Source organism: Pan paniscus, chromosome 16 (genome assembly GCF_029289425.2).
Source record: "Pan paniscus chromosome 16, NHGRI_mPanPan1-v2.0_pri, whole genome shotgun sequence".
In the NCBI taxonomy this organism is placed as follows: domain Eukaryota; kingdom Metazoa; phylum Chordata; class Mammalia; order Primates; family Hominidae; genus Pan; species Pan paniscus.
In genome coordinates this window covers 32150548-32177062 of record NC_073265.2, presented here as the reverse complement: position 1 = coordinate 32177062, position 26515 = coordinate 32150548, and the positions used below count along the sequence as shown (strand labels likewise).

Here is a 26515-nt window from a genome sequence, read left to right as displayed (position 1 = left end):
CAACCATTGTTCTGATTTTTTTCTATCATAGATTAGTGTGTCTTGTGCTAGAGTTTTATATAACTGGAATAATCCAGTATGTTCTCTTTTCCATAAGACTTCCTCACATAAATAGAATCATATAATATGATGCTTTGGCAAGGTTTATTTCATTCAGCATATTGTTTTTGAGATTCATCCATGTTGTTTTGTGTATTAGTTTATTTTTAGTGTTGAGTGATATTCCACTTAGGAACATAGTACAGTCTGTAGTCTGTTCTCTTTCGGACCTGAGCTGTTTCCTATTTTGGGATATTATAAATAAAACTACTTTGAACATTCTTGAGTTAGTCTTTTTGTGAAAATATGTTTTCATTTCTTTTGGGTACATATCTTGAAGTCAAACTGCTGATTCATAGGATAGATATATGTTTAGTTTGAAAGAAACGTCCAGATCTTTTTTTCAACATGAATGTACCATTTACATTCCCACCAACAATGTATGAGAGCTGTGGTTGCTCCACGTCCTCACAAACATTGGATGCTGTTAGTCTTTATAATTTTAGCCGTATAGTAGCTACGTTATATTTTTTGCCCATTTTTCTATTGTTTTAAATTCTATTTTCCCTTGATTTTTAAGCATTTTTAATATATCCAAGATATTAGCTCTTTATCTGTGAAATATATTTTAAATATTTTATCTCACTGATTTTGACTTTATAGTTTTAATTCCATAAAAGTTCTTTCAATGTTTTGTAGTTAAATTTTTCAATCTTTTCAAAAATTACATCTGGATGTTGAATTATAATTAGAAAGCCTCTTCTCACACCCAGGTTTAAAGGAATTCATCCATGTTTTCTTCTAGTACTTGTATGATTTCACTTTTTATATTTAGATCTCTGATCCATTTGGAGTTTATTCCTGTTTGTGGTTCAATTTTATTATTATTTTTAACCATCTAATCTGGTTCTCTGGACACTATTTCTAAGAGGGTCCATCTTTGTCCCAACTATCTGAGATGTCACCTTTATCATATATAAAATGTACTTGAGTTCATTCTCAACTTCCTATTACATGCAACTAGAATTCAAAGTTTAAAATTTTTATTTTTTCCAGTTGTTTTTATTTTCCCAGCAACGAATTTTTTCAAAATCTGTGTGAGCAAAAAAACGAAGTTTCAGTTCACTAAGAAAAGAGGAGGCCAGGCGAGGTGGCTCACACCTGTAATCCCAGCACTTTGGGAGGCCGAGATGGGCGGATCACCTGAGGTCAGGAGTTTTGAGACCAGCCAGCCTGGCCAACATGATGAAACCCTATCTCTACTAAAAATACAAATAAAATTAGCTGAGCTTGGTGGCGGGCACCTATAATCCCAGCTACTGCCTCCTACTGAGGCAGGAGAATTGCTTGAACCCAGGAAGTGGAGGTTGCAGTGAGCAGAGGAGGTTGCACTCCAGCCTGGGCGACAAGAGCGAAACTCTGTCTGAAAAAAAAAAGAAAAGAGGAATAAGTATACTGTCCTTCTGCAAGGCTAGAACTCATCTCCAACTGGATCTGGATATTCCCCCACAGACTTGCAACCCTGACTTGTTTAGAGCAAGCTTAACATGCGAGCACACAGTGAGATGCCGTGCTAAGAATAAGCAGGGACTCTATTTGAATGCAGTTTATCAGACAGACTGACCCAGGAACGCAAAAAGTCCGGTTTCTAGTTCCATACTGCTGTTACCACTCCCAAGGTAAATTTCCTAGGATTGTTCTCTCTTCTGTCTATTCTGAGGTCTCCACACTGAAGGATTTTCTTTGTTGTTTTAACAATCACCCTTGTTGTGTTTCTGGATAAGAGTTGAGGAAAATAAAAAAGCATTTTGCTGGGTGCAGTGGTTCAAACCTGAAATCCTAGTGCTTTGGGAGGCTAAGGTGAGAAGATACCATGAGGCCAGCGGTTCAAGACCAGACTGCGCAATATAGTGCTAGCCCTGGCCCTACAAAATAATAATAATAAAAAAGATGAGTTGGTACACTGCTGTAGTTCTAGCTACTGAAGAGGCTGAGGTGGGAGAATTGCTTGAGCTCAGGTGTTCAAGGTTACAGAGAGCTATACTGGCACCATTGCACTCCAGCCTGGGCAACAGAGTGATACCATTTCTTTTCTTTGAAAGCATCTTAATACAGAAAAATGCAGAAAAAGGCAAACCCAGAGGTGTTGATAGCACTTGTTTGAAAGGTAATACAATGTGACATCACTTGTATTTTTGTACTTATTAGTATTTAACTTTTTGCATTAATTATTTTAAAATACCTACTGAGTGTACTTAATATTTACAGAGTGAAGAAGGTATGGGGAATACACAGTATAAGAAATTATCCCTCTACATTCTATAAAAATAAGATGTACAAAAATTATAATTCAAAATAGCATATATAGGAACCACATCTTATATATTTTTAATCCTCCATAGGATATCCTATGGTAGCCTTGATGTAGGTGCTCAATACATTTCTGGAAATTTTTATCTGCCATCTATGAATATATTTTATTTTGTAGAACATACAATTCCCAAATAACACCACCGGAAAAATATTTTAAGATCATCTTTGGCCCGGCACAGTGGCTCATGCCTGTAATCCTAGCACTTTGGGGGGCCGAGGCAGGTGAATCACCTGAGGTCAGGAGTTCAAGACCAGCCTGGCCAAGATGGTGGAAACCCGTCTCTACTAAAAATACAAAAATTAGCTGAGCATGGTGGTTCATGCCTGTAATCCCAGTTACTCGGGAAGCTGAGGCAGGAGAATCACTTGAACACAGAAGGCAGAGGTTGCAGTGAGCCGAGATCGTGCCGCTGCACTCCAGCCTGGGCGACAGAGTGAGACTCTGTCTCAAAAAAAAAAAGATTATCTTTTTCATGAGCATAATCAGGTCTTTAAAAATGATTAAAATCTTTAGCCACTGGCTAGTCGGCTTTGATTAATGTCAAAAATAGAAGACCAGTTTTGCTTCAATACACCTTGCAGTGGAACACTGTTATCGCTAGGGCGCGCTATTAGCATTGCTAGCCAGTTAATGATCCTGCCAGAAGAGCCTGAAAATCACAGAAAGCTGTCCAGTGTTTGGAGTGGAGTGGCAGGTTCCTGAACTAGACTGAAAGTCACTGAACTTTTTCCAGACTGTCACAGGCACAATCATAATATCACCCCACTACTTTCTCATTTTAAAAATATGAGTATACAACAATAATATATTAATGGGGCCGGGCGCAGTGGCTCACACCTGTAATCCCAGCACTTTGGGAGGCCGAGGCCAGCGGATCACCTGAGGTCAGGAGTTCGAGACCAGCCTGGTTAACATGATGAAACCCCGTCTCTACTAAAAATACAAAAAAAATTAGCTGGGTGTGCTGGCAGCCACCTGTAATCCCAGCTACTAGGGAGGCTGAGGCCGGAGAATCACTTGAACCCGGGAGGCGGAGGTTGTGGTGAGCTGAGATCGCACCATTGCACTCCAGCTTGGCCAACAAGAGCAAAACTCCGTCTCTGAAAAAAAAAATTATATATATATATGACCTTGCAACAAAAATATGAGCAAATATGTGTAGCTATAATTCGCTCTTCTAATAAAACTTGCAAAAAGTTAACAGTTAATGATATAATTATTCTGTGTTTCATAAAAGGCCTAAACAGGAAGCAGATCAAGAAATAACCACAATTAGAATTACTTTGTGAACGTAAACTCTTTTAGTTTCTTTTCTCACTTTACTAGGTCTAATCAATGTCAATCTTTTCTGATATTACGGTCTATTTTAATCATCATCATTAAACACAAATTGATATCAATAGGTTAAAAGGCGATAAACTCATATCTCCCAAATTGAGAGTTTTTTGCCTTGCCCCCTCAACACCATTTTCTCTTACCTAATTCTTTTTGCTTGAAATTTCTTTAATTAGAAATCAGGGCCTGGTGCAGTGGCTCATGCCTGTAATCCCAGCACTTTGGGAGGCTGAGGCAGATGGATCACGAGATCAGGAGTTCGAGACCAGCCTGGCCAACATAGTGAAACCCTGTCTCTACTAAAAATACAAAAATTAGCCAGGTGTGGTGGCACATACCTGTGGTCCCAGCTACCTGGGAGGCTGAGGCAGGAGAATCACTTGAACCCGGGAGGTGGAGGTTGCAGTGAGCCAAGACGGTGCCATTGCACTCCAGCCTGAGTGACAGAGCAAGACTCTGTTTAAAAAAAAAAAAGAAAATAAATCAAGGCTGGGCGCAACGGCTCACGCCTGTAATCCCAGCACTTTGAGAGGCTGAGGAGGATGGATCACTTGAGGTCAGGAGTTCAAGACCAACCTGGCCAACATGGTGAAACCCCGTCTTTACGAAAAATACAAAAATTATTCTGGCGTGCTGGCAGGCGACTGTAATCCCAGCTACTTGGGAGGCTAAGGCGGGAGAATTGCTTGAACCTGGGAGGTGAAGGTTGCAGTGAGCCAAGATTGTGCCACTGCCCTCCAGCCTGGGTGACAGGGTGAGACTCCATCTCAAAAAAAAAAAAAAAAAAAATCAAGCCTTTTACTTAAAAGTAAGCTTTTCACTAAAACAAAACAAAACAAAACAAAACAAAACAAAAAAACAAAGTTTCAAAAACACAAACACTTGAGGTAGTGAATATATTTGATGTGAATGCCTTTCTGTTGAAATCAGAATGCAGCTGATACTGACTTAAAGAAATGAAGCTCTCAGAGAACCCCAAGGATTTGGCCTTTGAGTATCTTTATATGCTGTATACCTCTCTTATAGCAGTTATTACAATGTATTGTAATAAGATTTGCATGTTTGCTAATCATTACATTGTGAAACCCTGAGGGACAGGACTGAATTTATTCAAATTTGCTTTCCCAGTGCCTATCAGAGTAGATGGCATTAGTAGGCTCTATAAAAACTTGTTTATGGGGGCCGGGTGTGGTGGCTCACGCTTGTAATTCCAGCACTTTGGGAGGCCAAGGCAGGCGGATCATGAGGTCAGGAGATTGAGACCATCCTGGCTAACACGGTGAAACCCCATCTCTACTAAAAATATAAAAAAATTAGCCGGGCATGGTGGCGGGCGCCTGTAGTCCCAGCTACTTGGGAGGCTGAGGCAGGAGAATGGCGTGAACCCGGGAGGCAGAGCTTGCAGTGAGCCGAGATTGCGCCCACTGCACTCCAGCCTGGGTGACACAGCAAGACTCTGTCTCAGAAAGAAACAAAAAAATTTGTTTATGGGGATTTTGTTAGTGGATTAAGTAACATTCAAATAGAAACTTATTTGCTGAAAAACTGAAAAACAGGGCTGCTTGCTGGTTTGCAGAAATGCTTGAGCAGCAGTTCACTATTGAGTTTCATGTTTCAAAGCACTGTGTAATGAGTTTAAAAAAGAGATTTATTGAGATATAATTAATGTAACATATATTTACCCACCTCTCATGTGCAACTCTGAGATTTGTTTCTAAATAGAGAGATAGAAAGAGAAAAGGGCAGAGGTCTCTTTTCCTTGAGTTGCACACTGATTCACACTGTGGTGCTGTCCTAATAACAATGTGATGTAAATGACACATCTAGATCCTTTTCTGTTTGGATTATGGGAAGAAGGTTACAAAGTGGTTCCTAAAGATAGGCAGAAGAGGACATAAATGGAAGGAAAGGAAAAGAAGAAAGAGATTCTTCAATATGTTATTTGTTTCATGCTAGGAGAAAAGAAGCTGTGTTGAAAGGGGCTTTATGTCCTGTGTGGGGACATTTTAATGTCTGAACTTTGGACATTGTATCTTTGAATATGCTGTAAGACTGATCCTAGAGTCTGTCTGATTCCTTTAGACTTATCCAGGGACACATCCTTAGACTTGAGTTATTCCTCTCTCTTATTTTCCCAAGTCTTACTGTATTCGTTATCTCTTGCTGCATGACCAATTATCCCAAAAATTAGTGCTTAAAGCAATAGTAAATATTTACTATATCACCTAGTTTCTGTGATATAGTAAACACATTTTAGAAGTGGCTTAGCTGGGTGGTTCTGGCTTGGAGTGTCTCACAAGGTGGTGGTTAAGAAGCCAGCTGGTCTTTCAGTCATCTGAAGGCTTGACTGGGGCTGGAGGATTCATTTCTAAGAATGGCTCACTAACATAGACGGCAAACTGGTGCTGATTATTGATGTGATGCTTCAGTTCCTTGCCAGGGGACCACTGCATGGGACTGCTAGAGTATCTTCAGGAGAGGACAACTGGCTTCTCTCTAAATAAGTGATCCAAGAAGGCATAAGGCAGAAGCTACAATGTCTGTTATAACCTGGCCTTGGTATTCCCACACCATAATTTCTGGAAAATCCTATTGGTTACACAGGTCAGTCCAATTCAGTATGGAAAGGAATAAATAAGAATGAGAGTAAGTGAGGTAGGGATCACTGGGGGCCATCTGGAAGGCTGGCTACCACATTTATGTATTAGAGACAGAGTCTTGCGTTGTCACCCAGGCTGGAGTGCAGTGATGCAATCATAGCTCACTGCAGCCTCGACCTCCTGGGCTCACGCAATCCTCCCGCCTCAGCCTCCTGGGTAGCTGGGACTACAGGGGCCAGCTAATTAAAAATATATATTTTGTAGAGACAGAGTCTCACTATGTTGCTAGGGCTGGTCTCCAACTCCAGGGCTCAACAGATCCTCCTGCCTTGGCCTCCCAAAGTGCTGGGATTACAAGTGTGAGCCACTACGCTCAGTTTATTTCTTAAAAGAGATACATGCATATATATTTGAGTTTTATATATATACTTGAGATCTATCTATATCTGTAACTCAAAGGGGATTCCTAAACTCCAGTACCAGCTCTTGAATAACATATTACATTGACATTTAGCCTGACTGAAAGAGTATCTCTGGGGACAGCTCAATAATTCTAAAATGGAAAAGACTGGAGAAAAGGGGAGGCTTTTATTGCTAAGCCTAATTTCAATGAATCTGGACATTTTTTCCCTAGAAACTTTTTTTTTTCTTTTTTAAAGACAGGGTATCTCTGTTGCCCAGACTGGAGTGCAGTGATGCGATAATAGCTCACTGCAGCCTTGACATCCAGGGCTCAAGCAATCCTCCTGCCTCAGCCTCCCAAGTGGCTGGGACTACAGGTGCATGCCACCACACCTGGCTAATTTTTGTATTTTTAGTAGAGACAGGGCTGGCTAACTAAAAATTTTTTGTGTGTAGAGACAATGTATTGTTATGTTGCCCAGGCTGGTCTTGAACTCCTGGGCTCAACTGATCCTCCTGCCTCAGCCTCCCGAATAGCTGAGACTACAGGGGCATGACACCATGCCCGGCTAATTAAAAAAATTTTTTAATCCATGTTTCCATGATAATTTTGTGTGTGTGTGTGTGTGTGCAGAAGGAGTCTCCTTATGTCTCCTTACATTGCCCAGTTTGGTCTTGAACTCCTGGACTGAAGTGATCCTCCCACGTCAGCCTCTCAAAGTGCTGGGATTGCAGGCATTAGCCACTGTGCCTGGCCCCTATAAACTTCTTTAATTTTAAAGAAAAATATTTACAGAGACCCTAATGTTTTCTTATTCAAATTATGTGATTGGTCAATACTCTGAAATGAATGAAGTACTCTATTAGACATAGTAATAGAAAAAGTAACATGTGGTTTTAATCAGTAGAAATAAAAAACAATTTGGCAACATCTTTATGTTTGCATAGAACAAGATGAGCTACATCATCACTTGCCTTTAATGTACATTTTGTCCTGCTTTCAATCCAAGGATCTGGACATGACAGACAGTAGAGATGCCTGCTGTTTTTAAAAAGACTGGCAAGAGACTGTGGCACTTCCTGAGCAAGAAGAAACAGATTCTATAGGAACAGTTCCAAGATTGAATATAGGATTAGTCATTTACCTTTCTATATTCTTAATCAGCTTTAATGACAATGTCACTTGAGTGAAGAAAAGGATTTAAAGTAAAAATGAAGTTCATAATTCATTACATTCTTTCCATTCATGGCAGACCCCTGGGGATCATTGTGATTCTTAAGTAGAAAGGACATTAGATGTGGGGCATATGAGAGATCTGAGTTTTGGTTTTGCCACTGATTAGTTTATAACCTTAGGAAAGCTGTTTAGCGTTTTTCATGTGTTTTCTCTACTGTACATTGGTGGGCAAAGATGGGAGAGGTGCTTAATCTTAAGGTTTTCCTTCGCCAAAGCGACTGACACAACACTAAATAGAAACGCATCCTGCACAGCGTCCTTGCTCCGCCCTCCTCGCTTTTCTTTGAAAGTCTTTAAGCACCTCCCGCATACACTTGCTCAGCATCGCATACTGGTGTGCACCGGGGCTGGCCATTGAGTCTTTAGCTGTTGGTGTTTCACAAAGGGAATGAAATCTTGTTCTTGGGTTGTGAAACCGTAAGGACACTCCGGTCTCCAAGTTGACATTCGTTTATGGAAGTGCCCATCTCCTTTCCTCGTCACACCTAAGGCTCTTCCCCAGTCCCCCAAAGATTATTAGCTTCACGTTAGGCGGTTCTGGGGACGGCGCCAATTTGCGGGATCCTGTCAGCGCTGATGCTGAGGAAGAGGATGGATCCTTAAGGCTTGCAGGGCCTCACGATTTGGGCCCTTCATCGCGACTGCCTCAGTGTGTAATTTCGTATCGTGACAAAGCATTTCCGATTTTATTCCGAAAAGCCCAACCATGGGGTCCCAACCATCCCTTTATAACCAATTTAACTGTCACGCTAGGAGAACACCTATGTGCGCAAACTACTTGTCTCGGAAGCCCTACTTCTCTCCTTGGGACAGGCGGGGAGTTGCGGCTATGGCTGGAACTACGAGGCCCAGAATTCCTAGGCGCATGCGCGCTGCCATTGTGATGCTCCTTTCCCGGTAATTCGCCCTCTCAGGCAAACCTGAAGATAGCGGCAATTCTCCGGTGGGGGGCGGAGACGGTTTCTGCCCGACTCTCCGCCCCCTTCGTGATAGGCAATGGGACTAGCCAACCGACGCTGCGAGTTTGGAACGCACTCTCCAATCAGCACCTGTAGCGGAGAGGTGGGCGTGCGCGCTGGCAGGGCAGGTGGGCTAGGCTGTGTCGGGTTACGAGGGGGGAGAATAACGTCGGGTCGGGTCAGCGGGCGCTGCAGTAGTCGCCGCAGCGGCGATGGGAGCGGTGGGGACGAGGCGGCGGCGGCAGCAGGAGGGGGAGCAGGTGCTGGCACAAGAGCAGCGGCTTGGGGGAGCCGGCAGCAGCAGTAACAGCAGCAGCAGCCGCCGCCGCCGCCAGTAAACGCGGACGGTACCCCAGGGGACAACCCAGCCGGCCGGCCCTGGAAGCCGCGCTCGGGTCCCGCCGCAGTCGGCGGTGGGGGATGGGCAGGCAGTGGCGGTCCCGCCTGCCGAGGGTTAACCCCCGCCGGTCCCGGTCCTGAGCTGGACCAGAGCCCTCCTCCAGAAACCCCTGCGTCCGCCACGGCCCAGGTAGGACACACCCCCCGACCCCCCAGGGCGCCGCCCTCCCCCGGTCTCGACCCCCTCCTCCGGCCGCACCCCTCGCCGAGTGACCGAGCCTGCTGAGGAGGGGAGGGGTACCGGGGACTTTCAGGTCGCTGCAAGCCCGGGGCTCGTGCCAGACCCCGTCACTCTCCATCTCGGAGATCGTTCTGGTTCTGCCCGATTTCCCCGAAGGCTGCCGCCCCGTTTTGCCCCAGGCTTTGGGTGTCTTCACTGAACTTGGAGGGTCACGAAGCTTCGTTCTGCGTCTCTCTCTGTGGGTGACCCACATATCACTTGTACCCATGCCACTTCTGGTACCAGCACCGAACACGAAGGATTCCTAGGAAATCTGAGCGCTTATTTCCCACCCCGCCTCCCCAACTATAATGGAAAGGAACATGGGACTACTGAATCTGTTTGCTGTGTTGTAACGACAGTGAAGGCCGCGACTTTCTTGTACTTAGGGTGCTGAAGTAATGATATGAGGGATTTGCTCGTCATTTGCTGTGGCAGAGATGATGTTGACACCCTGGGATGCTGTGGGAGGGACAAAAGACTCACGAATATGTTCTGTCAGATCGGAGAAGTAAATAATCCATTGGGATGCCAGGATACTTTATTCTGCAGTGAAGTTAATTTTGTATCCATCGAGGCTACAGTAGAGGTAAAAACGACATTGAGTTGTACTTTGCTTTGAATTAAAGTTGATGGGTAGCAGTAATCCTGGTATTAACTCTTCTCTCTCATTGCTTTAGAAATTATTCTTTCTTTGAACATTAAAGAGGACAGTTTTATTATACACTTCTAATAATGTGAAGATGTTTTGTAATTCAGTAGAAATTGAGTTTCTGTGTGTGTAGGAGGGTCATGTTATGAATGGGCACATGTAGACACACACGCAGAGGGAGGATCCACTCAGTGTGTTTTGTTACAATGTTTGATTCTGAGCCATTGATAAGAGTTGCATTGGTATCTAAACCCTGATTTGCCACAGTATACCACAAAGATGTGTTGGCTGTGTACCTTTGGCTAAATGGAATAGAATAACGTTCATTTGGGGGTAGAAGGGGGAAATGATTTTAACTTATCAAGGGAATTGAATGCTATGTATTGCTTGCTTTATTTCCTTTTTTTTTAAATAAAGAAGCAGTAATAATGACAAATACAGCTTAATATGATTAATCTTGAGGCATTTGTCTGAAGTCAAAAAATGTTTCAAATAATGTGTGTGTTATATTGTGATCTATGCAAATTGAAAACATTGAAGGAAATCTTAGATTTAGAACCTTATGTTTTCCTGTATGATAACATTTTATCAAGACACCGAAGGGGACATATGAAGCATGGTTTTAAAGGAAAGTTTCTCTTAACATTTTTCTTTTATGATAGAATGTTAGGAAATGCTTTTTTCCCTCTTCCAGTTTTAGACACAGAAGAAATTAAAGTCCATAACTTCATTAATTTAATATATAATATCAAGTTGATGCAAATTTGTACATTGGTTAGGGGGCTGAGAATAATATATCTTGCTCATTATCTTGTACTATGGTTAATACATAATTTAGTAAATTCTCTATTGCATTATATATGACTTTAGATTGTTGTATCTTCTTTTGATTTTAAGTGTTGATTATTTTAATACTTCAGGAAATCTTCAAGAGGTTAGACCTCATTTGCTTTAGCAAATTGAACTCAATTATGTGGGGCTTCAAATATCTTTAAATGTAATACTAGAAGGGAAGTTTGCATAATTTAGACCATTTTTGAGGGTATTTTACTTCTAAAAAGTGCACTAAAAATGTGGCAATGATAAGTTATTGGTTTTTCAAAGTAAATGAATATTACAGATCCGAGTTAGCTGTGATCATGGAATTTAAATTTCACTTTGGTGGGGGGCAGCCACTTTTTTATATGCTTTATAACTTTAAAAAGTAACATATCCAGATGACTGCTTGATTGCAACTCATGAGAGACTCTGAGCCAGAACCACCTACCTAAGACACTTTCAGATTCGAATCCTGAGAAACTGTGTGAGATAATAAATGTTTGCTGCTTAAAAAAAAAAAAAAAACTCATGCCTGTAATCCCAGCACTTTGGGAGGCCAAGGCAGGAGGATCGCTTGAGCCCAGGAGTTTGAGACCAGCCTAGGTAACACAGGGAGATCCTGTCTCTACAAAAAACAAACAAAAATTTAGCCGGGTATGGTGGCTCACACCTGTGGTTCCAGCTACTAGGGAGACTGAGGGGGTGGATCGGAGGTTGAGGCTGCTGTGATCTGTGATCGCTCCACTGCACTCCAGGCTGGGTGACAGAGCAAGACCCAATCTCTTAAAATAAATAAATAAATAAATACAAATCTATGACAAGGGAAAGTGTTTAGGATCATTATTGATCTAGTAAGGACTGTGTTGATCAGTAAAATAAAAAGTCTTTGAGAATTATGGAAAATATAGCTATAGCTTACTTCTTTCTGCACTTAAAAAAAATCCTATAGGAAATATTCTTTTATAAATATATAGCAAACAGTGTTTTCAGTTTGAGGGTATGCTACTCAAAATTACTCTAGTCATGTATTCATTTTTTGCTCTTATTGAGGTTTTTGAGAGACACTCAAAATGTAGCTGGAGCTATTTCTGTTTGATTAGTAATATTGCAATATACCTTCAGTATTTATGGATTTTTGAAATTAAATACATTTTATTCAGTTTTATTTCCTAGTCTTTTTTTTTGTCATCCAGCATATTGTAAACAATGTGTGGTAGTGGAAGTTTTTTCCCCAGGCTTCAGTGGATAGAACCTTTTATGCTGAAAGTACTGAAAGCTTTCAAGTTAAATATCATACATCTATATTTGGTGAAAGAGCCTTTAAGTTCATATGAAAAAATTCAGTTTTTTAGAACTAAATTTTGAGCATAAGGACAACACATATTACTACTCAAAACTGCTTCATTAAAGTCTGGTGATCCTTGATTATAGGTTTATAATACAGATTGAAATTATATTATAACATAATATGAATGTCAATTTTGCTAGATAGTTTCATCTTTTCAGTAGGTTATTTTTAAATAGACTTCTTAGTATATTTTCATTAATGTCATGTGACTTTATTCTTGATGCTTAAGTGAACATATAGTACTTACAAACTTTTGTGAACATTTTGGATTTTTTTTCCTGTGATTTTTTTTTTTAACCTTTGTCTATATAATCCTTGGTGTTTTGGAGTGTTTATAGCTGTTTTTTATTGTATATAGGAATTTGCTTTCACTTCAGTTAGGGTAAAGCTTCCCAATGTGAAAAACATAAGTGTCCTTTGAAAAGAATCTGGGATGTAATAGTGCCTCCTAAAGAGTGGAAGTTACTAAGTAGCTTCTTAGCTTCCTTTGGTAAGCTATCGAGATTTAACCATGTTTTCAGAATCATTATTTTTTTAAACAGAGAATTAACATCTTTATTGAAAACAAGAATCCGCATTTTAAAATGTTTGAATTAGAAAACATATTTGCCATTATATATGTTTTTACCAAAATGGTTTTATAATTAATATTTTTATATTTGTCTTTTTCTTTCTGCAGTTTCAAAGTAGTTGCCTTTAAAAAAATGGAGTTGCAGTTTCCCTCATCTTGTTCTGGCCATATGATCATTGAAAGACTATATTTTGTTCATATTTTTCCAACATTGAATTTTCCACGTTATATATTATAGATGAAGTTTGTAAAGTCTTTTTAAATTTCTTGATCCTCCAAGTGCTTCAGTTTCAAAAATATCTAAAAGTTTTATCACCATTTTTCAGCCGGGTGTGGTGGCTCACGCCTGTAATCCTAGCACTTTGGGAGGCCAAGGTAGGTAATTGAATCACTTGAGGTCAGGAGTTGGAGACAAGTCTGGCCAACGTGGCGAAACCACATCCCAACTAAAAATAGAAAAATTAGTAGGATGTGGTGGCATGCACCTGTAATCTCAGCTACTTGGGAGGCTGAGGCAGGAGAATTGCTTGAACCCGGAGGCGGTGGTTGCAGTGAGCTGACACTGTGCCACTGCACTCCAGCCTGGCTGACAGAGTGAGACTCTGTCTCAAAAACAAAAACAAAAAACATTTTTCAATGACCAATAAGGCAAAGATGAGGGGAGGAAAATAGGAAAAAATGAATAACCAAAGAAAAAAATGTGAGCCTTGCCTCTCATGGAAATTTGATTTAAGAAAAATCATCTGGAGGCTAAATTATATGGTAGATAATAAACTAGATTAGGACTTCATTTCTGCTGGACTTCCCTAGCACTTAAAAAATTCAACATATCCAAGATAATAGTCAGTTCTCTTTTTAACTTCCTTAATTCTATAAATAAAGGCATTATCATTTAGTCATACAGGATCAAAACACACATTCTCTCTCTCTCTTTTCTTTTTTCTTTTTGCTCCCTATTTCTCCTGGATCTTACCCACACAAAACCTCTGCTTTCTTTCTTTTTTTGGAGACAGGGTCTTGCTCTGTTGCCCAGGCTGGAGTGCCATGATCGTAGCTCACTGCAGCCTTGACCTCCTGGGATCAGGCAATCCTCCCCCCTTAGCCTCCTGGGTAGCTGGGACTACGGGCATGTGCCACCACACCTGGCTAATTTTAAAATTTTTTGTATAGGTGGGGTCCCACTATGTTGCCCAGGCTGGTCTTGAACTCCTGAATTCAAGCAATCCTCCCACCTTAGCCTCCCAAAGTGCAGGAATTATAGGCATGAGGCACAATGCCTAGCCCTCTGCATTTTATTTCCATTGCTACCACCTTACTTTGGTCTCTGTGAAACTTTAAACTACTGTAGTCATCCCCATCTAAGGGGCATACATTCCAAGACCCCCAGTGGATGCCTGAAACCTCAGATAGTACCTTACCCTATAGATAATTATGCTTTTCCTATACATACATAGCTATGATACAGTTTATAAATTAAGCATAGTAAGGGAGTAATAACAATAGCTAATAAAATAGAACAGTTATCGTAATATGCCAGCATCACTACTCTTGTGTTTTAGGGCCATTATTAAGTAAAATAAGAGTTAGTTACTTGAACACAAGCACTGCTGTACTGAGACAGTGATCTAACAACCAAGATGGCTACTAAGTGACAAACAGTAAGGCAGCACAGACGGTGCGGATACGTGCTGGACAAAGGGATGGTTCACGTCCTAGGTGCAACAGAGCTGAACAGCTTGAGATTTCATCACCATACTCAAAACAATATACAATTTAAAACGTATGAATTGTTTATTTCTGAAATTCTCCATTTAATATTTTTGGACTGTGGTTGACCACGGGTAACTGAAACTGCAGAAAGTGAAACCATGGATAAGGGGGATTACTGTCTAACAGTAGCCTCATTCCTTGATTAAATACTTGCTGAGCATCTACCATGTTACTGTGCTAGGGGTTGGAGATTTAACAGCCAGCAAGACAAATAGTCTACTCACTTTTGGAGCTTACAAATAGTGGAAGCAGAGATTTGCAGGAGAAGGAATTACAAGTGTTCCAAGTATTATGAAGGGAAGATGCAGACATGAGCATTTAACAGACCTAACAGTCAAGAGGTGGGTTCAGGGAAGAAGTTTCTGTTTCATCAGCCACAGTTCATTCTACATACTTCACCAGAGTCAGAGGCTAGTGGATATATTATCCCTATAATTAGTTAAATAATTAAATAAATAATGACAAAATAAATGTTTTTAAATTTAAAAGACTATTTGAAATTAAATGTCCACACAACCCATGAAACAGCTTTAGACAAATTCTTTCAGAACACAAGAACACTTGGAAGAGTTTTGTCCTAAAGAGTCCCCGCTCTCCCTCCAATATGGGTTTCTACTTTGGATTCTCCCAAGCCTCAATTACTTGAATACTGACAGAGTTCCTATGTTATGTTTTTACACTCTCTGTTTGAACCATGAGAACTTAGGACTGTGTTACCAGAAGCCAGAGTACAAGCCATGGTTACAAGAAAGAGGTGTTCCAAGTAGATGGCTATAGTGTCTCTGTAGCTAGGGTCCAGCAGCTTATCGGTGATTCATTAAATGTACAAGTGATTAGGATATAATATATTAGGATATATTATATTATACTGTGGCTGGCCAGTTTTGCTGTTTTTGAAAAAGGAAGTTAAGGCCAGGCGTGGTGGCTCATGCCTATAATCCTAGCACTTTGGGAGGCTGAGGCGGGCAGATCACGAGGTCAAGAGTTTGAGACTAGCCTGGCCAATATGGTGAAACCCTGTCTCTACTAAAAAATACAAAAATTAGCCGGGTATGGTGGCACGCACCTGTAGTCCCAGCTACTTGGGAGGCTGAGGCAGGAGAATCGCTTGAATCCGGGAGGTGGAGGTTGCAGTGAGTCGAGACAGCACCATTGCACTCCAGCCTGGGTGACAGAGCAAAACTCCATCTCAAAAAAAAAAAAGGAAGTTAATATACTTAAAATGTTATTGCAGTGAAGATACAGAAAAGGTTCTGTATTGATTTTTCTTTGTGTTAGTGGGAAGATCATAGACATAATGCTTTGCTCGGTTGATTTGGTTATAGTAGATTTTACCCGAGGAATGATTTTGTTTACCCAAGGAATGTGTAGTGTTTTCCTTAACAATCTGGTCATGTAAGTTATACTGTACTTCCTATAAGGGAAGAATTTGTTTATGTGTTGCTAGTATGGTAGCCAGGGAGAGGAAAACTAGGTTGTTTGCACTTTTGTTGTCAGTAATTGTAACCATACTGACCTGTAAAGCTTCTCTTTACTTTTTTTTTTTGAGACGGAGTCTCGCTCTGTCGCCCAGGCTGGAGTGCAGTGGCGTGATCTCGGCTCACTGCAAGCTCTGCCTCCCGGGTTCACGCCATTCTCCTGCCTCAGCCTCCTGAGTAGCTGGGACTACAGGCGCCCACCACCACGCCTGGCTAATTTTTGTATTTTTAGTAGAGACGGGGTTTCACCGTGTTAACCAGGATGGTCTCGATCTTCTGACCTCGTGATCCGCCCGCCTCAGCCTACCAAAGTGCTGGGATTACAGGTGTGAGCCACCACGTCCAGCCTCTCTCAATCGATATTTTACTTAGATTTATTGAGCTCAGAGAGATTTCAGGTTGCCCAAAGTATAATTTACCTCCCCTGAAAGTTGATAAAGAAAAGTTGAAGTGTGAGTGGTGAATAAACTTACCTTCTCTTCTTTTGCCATCAGCAAATGGGGTTCTTTACAAATCTTCATTTCTTTTTACTAACTCTTGAGAGGCGCTCTTGCTAAGATCTATGGGATAAAAACAAAAACAAAAACAAAATCCCATTGGGTTTTTCCTATCCTTGCACCTTATTTCTGTTGCTTATTAGTATATTAGATGCCTTGAAAAATTTAGCTGGTGTGTACTCTTTGTAAACTTGTTTCTACACATGATCTTGTTTTATTTTAAAACGTAACAATTTAGATACTTTTTTTTTTTTGAGATGGAGTTTTGCTCTTGTCACCCAGGCTGGAGTGCAATGGCGCGATCTCGCAATCTCAGCTCCCTGCAACCTCCGCCTCCCGGGTTCAAGCAATTCTCCTGCCTCAGCCTCCCGAGTAGCTGGAACTACAGGCACCCGCCACCAGGCCCAGCTAATTTTTTTGCATTTTTAGTAGAGATGGGGTTTCATCATGTTGGCCAGACTGGTCTTGAACTCCTGACCTCAGGTGATCCACCCACCTTGGGGCCTCCCAAAGTGCTGGGATTACATGTGTGAGCCATCAGGCCTGGCCAAAGAGTAGAATCTTATATAAACTATATGACAGTTATAAAACTGCTATTTGATGAATTATCTAGTTTCCCTCCTAAATGTAGGAGTTTATTACTTTAGCCTGAGAGATAATAGTGATGGTAATAGTCTTCTAAATGGACTCTTTTTCCTCTTACATTATATCATCCTCCAGCTCCTGAAGGGGTGCCTTCAGGCCCACCCTGTGCCACCTTGCCGACTGAAACAGAATGATGTCTGTCCTCTTCCTAGCCTGGTTTTTGCAGTTTGAACTCAGTTTACCTTTCAGGCCTATGTATTCTTTCTCCCAATAAGCACCCTTTTCACGTAGACCAAGCTTGTCCAACCTGCGGCCCGTGGGCCACACGTGGCCCAGGATGGCTTTGAATGTGGCCCAACACAAATTTGTAAACTTTCTTAAGACATTATGAGCTTTTGTAGTGTGTGTGTGTGTGTGTGTGTGTGTGTGTGTATTTAACTCATCAGCTATCGTTAATGTTAGTATATTTCATGTGTGGTCTAAGACAGTTCTTCCACTGTGGCCCAGAGAAGCCAAAAGATTGGACACCCCTGATGTAGATTAATCTTATCATTTATTTTCCCATGCACTTGTATGTTATGCTTATTTCCTCTTCTGTGCCTTTGCATACCTCCTTAGTTAACTTTTGCCTTGAAACAAAGCACCTCAAAATTTAGAGGCTAAAACAATAATTATTTATTAGTTAACTGTTCTGTGGGTTGGCAGTTTAGGCTCAGCTGAATAGTACTTGTTTTGGTCTTGTTTGTTCTCATTTATATGAGGCAGTTGGCTAGCTTGAGTTTCTTCTCATGAGTCTGGGCTCCAAAAGTAGCAAAAGAGGGCAAGTCCAGTGTATAAGTACTTTTCAGGATTCTGGGTCATGTTTGCTAATGTCCCATTGGCCAAAACAAATCACATGGCCAACCCCAGTTTCAGAGAAGGAGAAAGGAACCAAAGGAATGTTCTACCTCTTTTGTTAGAGACAAGGTCTTGCTATGTTGCCCAGGCTGGATTTAAACTACTGGGCTCAAGCAATCTTCCTGCCTCAGCCTCTCTAGTAGCTGGGATTATAGGCATGTGCCACAGTGCCCAGCACAGTCCTACCTCTCGATGGGATATGTATCAAGGACACATTGCAAAGTATCAAGGACACATTGCAAAGGAATATATGTACGGGAATGGGAGAAATGTGTGGCTATTTTGCAATCGACCAGACGTCTTCTACAAATCGTATCCACCTTTTGTAAGAAACTTTGTATGACAATCCTAGCTAGTATTAACCTCCCCGTTCAATTTTTTGTATGCATTTGGCCCTTACAAATTGATGTAGGTTAACTTTTTCTATTTTTTCACCGTTTTTTTTTTTTTTGAGACGGAGTTTCACTCTTGTCACCGAGGCTGGAGTGCAATGGCACAATCTCAGCTCACTGCATCCTCCGCCTCCTGGGTTCAAGCAATTCTCCTGTTTCAGCCTCCCAAGTAGCTGGGATTACAGGCACCTGCCACCATGCCTGGCTAATTTTTATATTTTTGGTAGAGACAGGGTTTCACCATGTTGGCCAGGCTGGTCTCGAACTCCTCACCTCGTGATCTGCCTGTCTCGGCCTCCCAAAGTGCTGGGATTACAGGCATGAGCCACTGCGCCGGGCCCCTATTTTTTTACCTTTTACATCCAGATAGTTACTGTTAATTTCTGTTTTTGTATTATGTGTTCTCATTCAAAGACTATTTTGGAAGTAATTATTTTTTGAAATAATAACTTTTCTTCTCCTGATTATTAACTCATTGAGGGCAAAGCTATGCATTATGCTGCTTTTTTCTCTTCCCTGTATTCATGACAATTTATTGAATGAGCATATGTTAAATTTTCAAATCAACTGTCCAGTTATTTGCCAGAGGACTATTTAGTTTCATTCAGCTGTATGGGAGGTGAAAGATATTTCATTTAGTGAAAGGTTCAATGGTAGGTATTAGGCTAGATGCTAGATGAGTAGAAGTGAATGAGTAGATGCTCTTGACCTCAAGAAATGTGTACTCTATTAGGAGGACGTAAATTGTGTGCATGCTTCTAAGGTTGTTTCTTTATTACAAACCTATATTTCTGCTTCATGCTCAACTCACAGGTTAGCTGGCTTTTTTTTGTGTGTGTGTGTAGATGGGGCACTCTTCTACTCTCTCTCACACTGCTAGATTATTGTTGCCTAATCTATTCTATGTCTGGCTTTCTCTGTTTCTGGTTTATATAACTATTATCTGTTACTGTTCTTTTTATAAGATATATTAATCATGGTGTATATAAAACATACATGTGCAGTTTAAGGAATAATTATAAAGCCAGTGTTCAATAAATAAAATGTTGTCAGCATCTCAGAATCCCATTCCTGATCTCACCTGCCTTTTTTGTTTTGTTTTGTATTGTTTTGTTGAGATGGGATCTCCCTGTGTTGGTTAGGCTGGTCTCAAACTTCTGGGCTCAAGTGATCCTCAGCCTCCCTAGTAGCTGTGATTACTACAGGTGTAAGCTGCCTGGCTTTCACCTGCTTTCTTTACCCCAAAGGTAGCCATTCTTATGATATTTGTGATAATAATATTTTTGCTTTTCTTTATAGACTTACTATCTATGTTTGCATCTCCATTTAACGTAGTTTAGTTTTGCTTATTTTTGGACTTTATGTAAAAGGGCTCATATTGTGTATATTATTTTGTCTTGCTTAATTTTTTTCAGTGTTGTTTGTGAGATTCATTCATGTAGTTCAGTATAGCAATATTTTCTTCATTTTCTTTTTAGCGTAGTTTTGCGGTAAGTGCAATAATGGCCCCCCAAAATGTTCATGTCATAATCCCCAGCACATGAATATGTTAACTTATGTGGCAGAAGAGACTTTGCATATATGATTAAATTAAGGCTCTTGCGAGAGGAGGATTTTCCTTGATTATCTGGGTGGGTCTGATGTAATCACAAGGGGGTGCTCATAAGAGGGAGGCATATACTTTGTCAGAGAGCGATAAGGAGATGTGACAATGGAAGCAAAAGTCAGAGAGAGATTTGAAGATGCTATACTACTGACTTTGAAGGTGGGGGATGAGGCCATAAACCAAATAATTCAGGCAAGCTGGGCCTGGTGGTGCACTTGTATTCCCAGCTATTTGGAAGGCGAGGCAGGAGGATCGCTTAGGCGCAGGACTTTGTAGTGTGTAAGAATTGAGCCTGTGAATAGCTAGCTACTGTGCTCCAGCCTGGAGAACATAGTGAGACCCTGTCTCTTAAAAAACAAAACAAAGCAAAGCAACAGCAACAACAAAACAGAATTCAGGTGGGTTCTAGAAGCTAGAAAAGGTAAGGAAATAAATTCTCCCTAGAGCTTTAGCCCAGTAGAAGCACAGACTTCTGACCTCTAGAGCTATTAGATTATAAATTTGTGTTGTTTTTGCCACTAAATTTGTCATATTTGTTACAGCAACAGTAAGAAGCTGCTATATGAATATATATACAGGACGAATATACTATAATTTATCCATTCTTCTCTTGCTGGACATTTGGGTTGTTTGTAGTTTTTACCATTTATGGACAATGTGACTATGAACATTCTTGTACCTGTTTGCTGGTGTACATGGGGAAAAAGTATTTCTAGGGTGTATACCTAGTAAAGGAGTTGCTGAGTCACAGGGTATGCATTATCTTCAGCTTTCTTTTATAATACAGTACAATACCATTTTCAAAGTACATTCCCTTGGCATGTACACTGGACGATTAGCAAGCAACAACAAGCAACAACAAAGTATATTCCTACTAGAGGTGTACAAAAGTCCTCACTTTTTAATTTAAATACTTTCTTCTTTGATATTAACTATGATAATGCTTCCTTTATATGGGTGAGTACTCAAAATTTGCTTCAAGTTAAAACATATTTGAGAACTAATCTATACTTTTTTTTTTTTTTTTTTTTTTGAGACAGGGTCTTGTTCTGTTACCCAGACTGGAATGCAGTGGCACAATCATGGCTCACTGCAGCTTTGAACTCCTAGGCTCAAGCAATACTCCGGCTTCAGCCTTCTGAATAGCTAGGACTATAGATGCACACCACCACACCTGACTAATTTTTAAAATTTTTACAGACGGCATCTTATGTTGCCTAGGCTGGTCTTGAACTCCTGGCCTCAGGCAGTCTTCCCACCTCAACTTCCCAAAGTTCTGGGATTACAGGTGTGAGCCACCTTGCCTCTCCTAATCTGTACTTTCGCCAGTCTAAAAATAGTAGGTGGCATTGGTTTATTTTTATTCCCTTTTTGATCAACTAATTCTATTATTTTAAAAGCTTTGTTTTTTTGAGACAGGGTCTCACTTTGTCATCTAGGCTGGAGTGCAGTGGCATGATTTTGGCTCACCACAACTTCTGCCTCTTGGGCTCAAGGAATCTTCCCACCTCAGCCTCCTGAGTAGCAGGGACCACAGGCACATGCCACCATGCCAGGCGAATTATTGTTATTATTATTAATTTTTTTTTTGTAGAGATGGGGTTTTGCCATGTTGCCCAGGCTGGTCTCATACTCCTGGGCTCAAGTCCATCTGCCTTGGCCTCTGAAAGTGCTGAATTTACAGTTGTGAGCCACCATGCCCAGCCAAAAAATTTTTTTAATTGAGGTAAAACGTGCAAATGAGATTTACCATCTTTACCATTTTATATGTACAGTTTAGTAACAATAAATATATTTATATTCTTTTTTTCCCATTTCTTCCCCCTTCCCCTCCCCTTTTCAGCCTCTGGTAACCACCAATCTACTCTCTATCTTCATGAGATTACTCTTTTAGCTCTGGCATATGAGTGAAAACATACAACATTTATCTTTCTGTACTTGGCTTATTTCACTTAATGTAATGGCCTTCATTTCCATCCATGTTACTGCAAATAACAGCATTTCATTCTTTTGAATGTGTATACACATAGTGTATACCACATTTTCTTTATCCATTCATCTGGATAGACACTTAGGTTGATTCCATTTTGGCTGTTGCTAATAGTGCTGCAATAAACATGGGAGTGCAGATATCTCTTTGCTATATTGATTTCCTTTCTTTTGGATATATACCCAATAGTGGAATTGCTGGATAATATGGAAGTTCTATTTTTAGTTTTTTTGAGGAACCTCTATAGCGCCTCCATAGTGGCTGTACTAATTTCCATTCCTACCAGCAGTGTATGAGGGTTTCCCTTTCTCCATATCCTTGCCAGCATTTGTTATTGCCTTTTTCATATAAGCCATTTTAACTGGGGTGAGATGATATCATATTAATCTCTATTTTGTGAGGTTTTGATTTACATTTCTCTGATGATTAGTGATATTAAGCATTTTTTCATATATCTGTTGGCCATTTGTATTTCTTTTTTTTTTCTTTTAATGAGACAGGGTCTCATTGTGTTGCCCAGGCTGGCCTCAAACTCCTGGGCTCAAGTGATCCTTCTGCTTTGGCCTCCCAGAATGCTGAGATTATAGGCATGAGCCACTGCTCTTGGCCCGAATGTCTTTTTTTTTTGAGAAATGTCCATTCAGATCTTTTGCCCATTTAAAAATCAGATTATTTAACTTTTTTTGCTGTTGAGTTGTTTGCACTCCTTGTATATTCTGGTTAACTCCTTGTCAGATGGATAGTTTGCAAATATTTTCTCCCATTCTGTGGGTTGTCTACTTTGTTGATTGTTTCCTTTGCTGTGCAGAAGCTTTTTAGTTCGATATAATCCCAATTATCTATTTTTGCCTTGCTTGCCTGTGCTTTTGAGATTTTACACAAGAAATCTTTGCCCAGACCAGTGTACTGGTGTGTTTCCCCAGTGTTTTCTTCTAGTAGTTTCATAGTTTCAGGTCTTAGATTCAAGAAGTCTTTAATCCATTTTGATTTGATTTTTGTATATGGTGAAAGATAGGGGTTTTTCTATTACTAATAACTTTAAAAGCAAAATTATAACAATGCAAATGGTATAATTTAATTTGTAATCATATTAGTATGGTAATTTTCTTTTGCTGACAAAAATATTTTTATATGAATTTGATAAGTAGTATTTGTATAATAGGTTTCAATTCTGGGCCTCCGTGCAAATATGATAATTTTCTTTAATATTCAAGTGGTACAGGAACTGTTTTGGACAGTATTATGTCTGTGAATGTGACTGTTTCTCTTCTGTTGTTTAGGAAACATGCAGAATTACATAAGTAATGACTACTTTTTTTTTTTGAGATGGAGTTTCGCTCTTGTTGCCTAGGCTGAAGTGCAATGGTGTGATCCTGGCTCACCACAACCTCCACCTCCCAGGTTCAAGTGATTCTCCTGCCTCAGCCTCCCGAATAGCTGGGATTACAGGCATGCACTACCACGCCCAGCTAATTTTGTATTTTTAGTAGAGACAGGGTTTCTCCATGTTGGTCAGGCTGGTCTCGAACTCCCGACCTCAGGTGATCGGCCTGTGTTGGCCTCCCAAAGTGCTGGGATTACAGGTGTGAGCCACCATGCCCAGCCAGTTTTATTGAGCACAGTCAGTATATTAGGCACTGTGATGAATAAATACTTTACATATATCTTAGCACTTTTAATGCTTAGTGATTGTCATTACCCTTTTTTTTAATAGATGAGGAAATTGAGGTACAGAGAAGTTAATTAATGGGCCCAATAGCCAGAATTTGAATCTAGGTACAGTGGTCTGGTCTTAATCTCTATTTTGTGAGGAGTTCCTGGAGTTAGAAGACAATAAACTTTAGTGTTATGTTAATATCTCAGATAATACTCTTTTAGGGAGTTCTTTTCATTAAGTCTTGTTTGGTCTGGCTTATGTTTCTTGGAGTTCCTATACAATTTAAAAGATATTTCCTGGCTGGGCATGGTGGCTCATGCCTGTAACCCCAGCACTTTGGGAAGCCGAGTTGGGAAGATCTCTTGAATTCAGGAGTTTGAGACCAGCCTGGGCAATATGGCAAAACCTGTATCTCCAAAAATTTAGCTAGGTGTGTGCCTGTGGTCCCAGCTACCTGGGAGGCTGAGACGGGGAGATCATCTGAGCCCAGGAGGTCAAGGCTGCAATGAGCTGGGATTATGCCACAGTATTCCAGCTTGGGTGACAGAGTGAGGCCCTGTCTCAAAACAAAACAAAAAACTTCCCTTTGTGCCTCTTATCATTCTTATTTTTGTTCTACTTTATCTTTTTTACTCTATTTGTATATGTGAATCTATATGACTTAAATTACATACAGTTTGGGGCCAAGTGTGGTGGCACAGGCCTGTAATCCTAGCACTTTAGGAGGCCAAGATGGGCGGATAGCACTTGAGTCCAGGAGTTCGAGACCAGCCTGGCCAACATGGCGAAATCCTGTGTCTACAAAAAATACAAAAATTAGGCGGGCATGGTGGCATGTTTCTGTAGTCCCAGCTACTTGGGAAGCTGAGGTGGGAGGATCACTTGAGCCCAGAAGGCTGAGGTTGCAGTGAGCCGAGATTGTACCACTGCCCTACAGCTTGGGCAACAGAGTAAGACCCTGCATCAAAAAAAAAAAAAAAAATTATATACAGTTTGATGTCTCATTTTGAGCCCTTTAATTAACTTCGCCAAATATCTATTGATTAATTGCAAAGCTCAATACTTGGTTATGGCAGAGGATAATCATTATGATATGGGTCTTCATCTTCAAGGAGTTTATAATCTAGGGGATTGTCAGTGTTTACTTATTAATTTGTTGGCTATTTTCTTAGTCTTTTTCTACCCAGCAAATTTTTTCGAATGACTTTTCACCACGTTATTCTACATTTACAAGTTGAATCTCCATTTAGTATGTTCTGTCCATATTTTGATCTTCTTTGGGTCTGTTTGGCAACACCTCCAGAGTTAGCATCTTTGTCCGAATTCATTAGCATGCGATTTACTTCCTATGTTAGGTCATTAAGGATATTACCAAGGAGGAATTTATTTAATTTCTGTCTTACAGTATCTAGTGTTCTTGCACCAAGATTTTTTTTTTATTGTAAATCTTACTGAAAAAATAAATATAAAATAATTCTTGGCAATATTGGTACTGTAGCTAAGTTATTAATTTTTCAGGTATAATCCATAATCTAGAACAAAAAAGGAACCTGTGGTCGTGCATAACTTTGAGAAACTATCACCCCATTACCAGTGAAGCCTGGTATATAGTTATCTATTGCTGCATAACAAATTATTCAAAACTTAGTGTTTTAAAACAACATTTATTATCTCACGATGTCTGTGGGTCAAGATTCTGGGTATGACTCGGGTGGATACTCTGTTTCAGGGTCAGTCATAGGCTGCAATCAAGGTATGCTGCAGCAATCACAAGACCCAGCTTGGGAGGGTTCTATTTCCAAGCTCATTCTGATGATTGTTGGCAGGATTCAATTCCTGTAGTTTGTTTGAGAGCCTCAGTTCCTTGCTAGCTATTGGTCTATTATAAGCAGAATCATGTAATATTCTAGCAGAAGCTGCCTCAATTCTTTGCTATGTGGGCCTTTCTATAGGGTGATATGGCAGCTCGCTTAATCAGAGCAAGTAAGTGGAAAGAGCCAGAGAGAGAGAATGTGAGCAAGATAGATGTCACAGTCTTTCATAACCTATCTGGGAAGTAACATCCTATCACTTTTGCTGTATTCTGTTCATTAGCGGTAAGTCACTAGATACAGCCCACACTTAAGGGAAAGGATCAATAGCAGGAGATGAGGGTCATTGAGAGCCATTTTTAGAAGCAGTCAGCCAAACCTGGGTGTCTTATAGAATTCCTGGTCTTTCTTCTAGTGTTCGGTTCCTAATTGGGACAAGTCTATTCTTAGATTTATTTCAGTGTACTGAAGGACTCCACCCATTTGTCACATGATTTTTCCACTGGTAATTTAGAGTGAGATAGTGAAAATTATTTGGCTTTTATAGTTACATCTGAGGAGTGCCTAGTAGTCTTATTTAAAATTTAAACTTCTTTTTATTATGGTAAAATATACATAAGATTTTCTTTTTAAGCATTTTTAAGTGTACAGTTCAGTGGCCTTAAGTACATTTCCATTGTTCTGAAACCATCATTACCATCTATCTGTAGGACTTTTTCATTTTTCTAAATGGAAACTCCATACCCATTAAACACTAATTTTCCATACCTCCTCACCATGGCCCTTGGTAACCATCATTCTACTTTCTGTCTCTGAATTGATTACTCTAGATACCTATTATAAGTGGAATCATATAATATTCATCCATTTGTGCTGA

The 26515-nt window shown here is 40.3% G+C and overlaps 1 protein-coding gene across 6 annotated transcripts in view; it reads left to right on the top strand.

The window, feature by feature from the left end:
• Positions 1 to 8891: 8891 nt before the first annotated feature.
• Positions 8892 to 26515, top strand: part of TTBK2 (tau tubulin kinase 2) — a 179204-nt gene continuing 161580 nt past the window's right edge. For 2 of the 6 annotated variants that reach the window (XM_063596588.1, XM_063596586.1), the window contains exon 1: positions 9471 to 9475. Coding sequence is in view for 1 of the 6 variants with exons in the window: in XM_034938605.3 (XP_034794496.3) it covers positions 8984 to 9049 (66 nt within the window). In the remaining 5 variants the exon portion in view is untranslated. The other 4 variants (XM_055098338.2, XM_034938600.3, XM_034938605.3 and 1 more) reach the window with 3 other exon arrangements.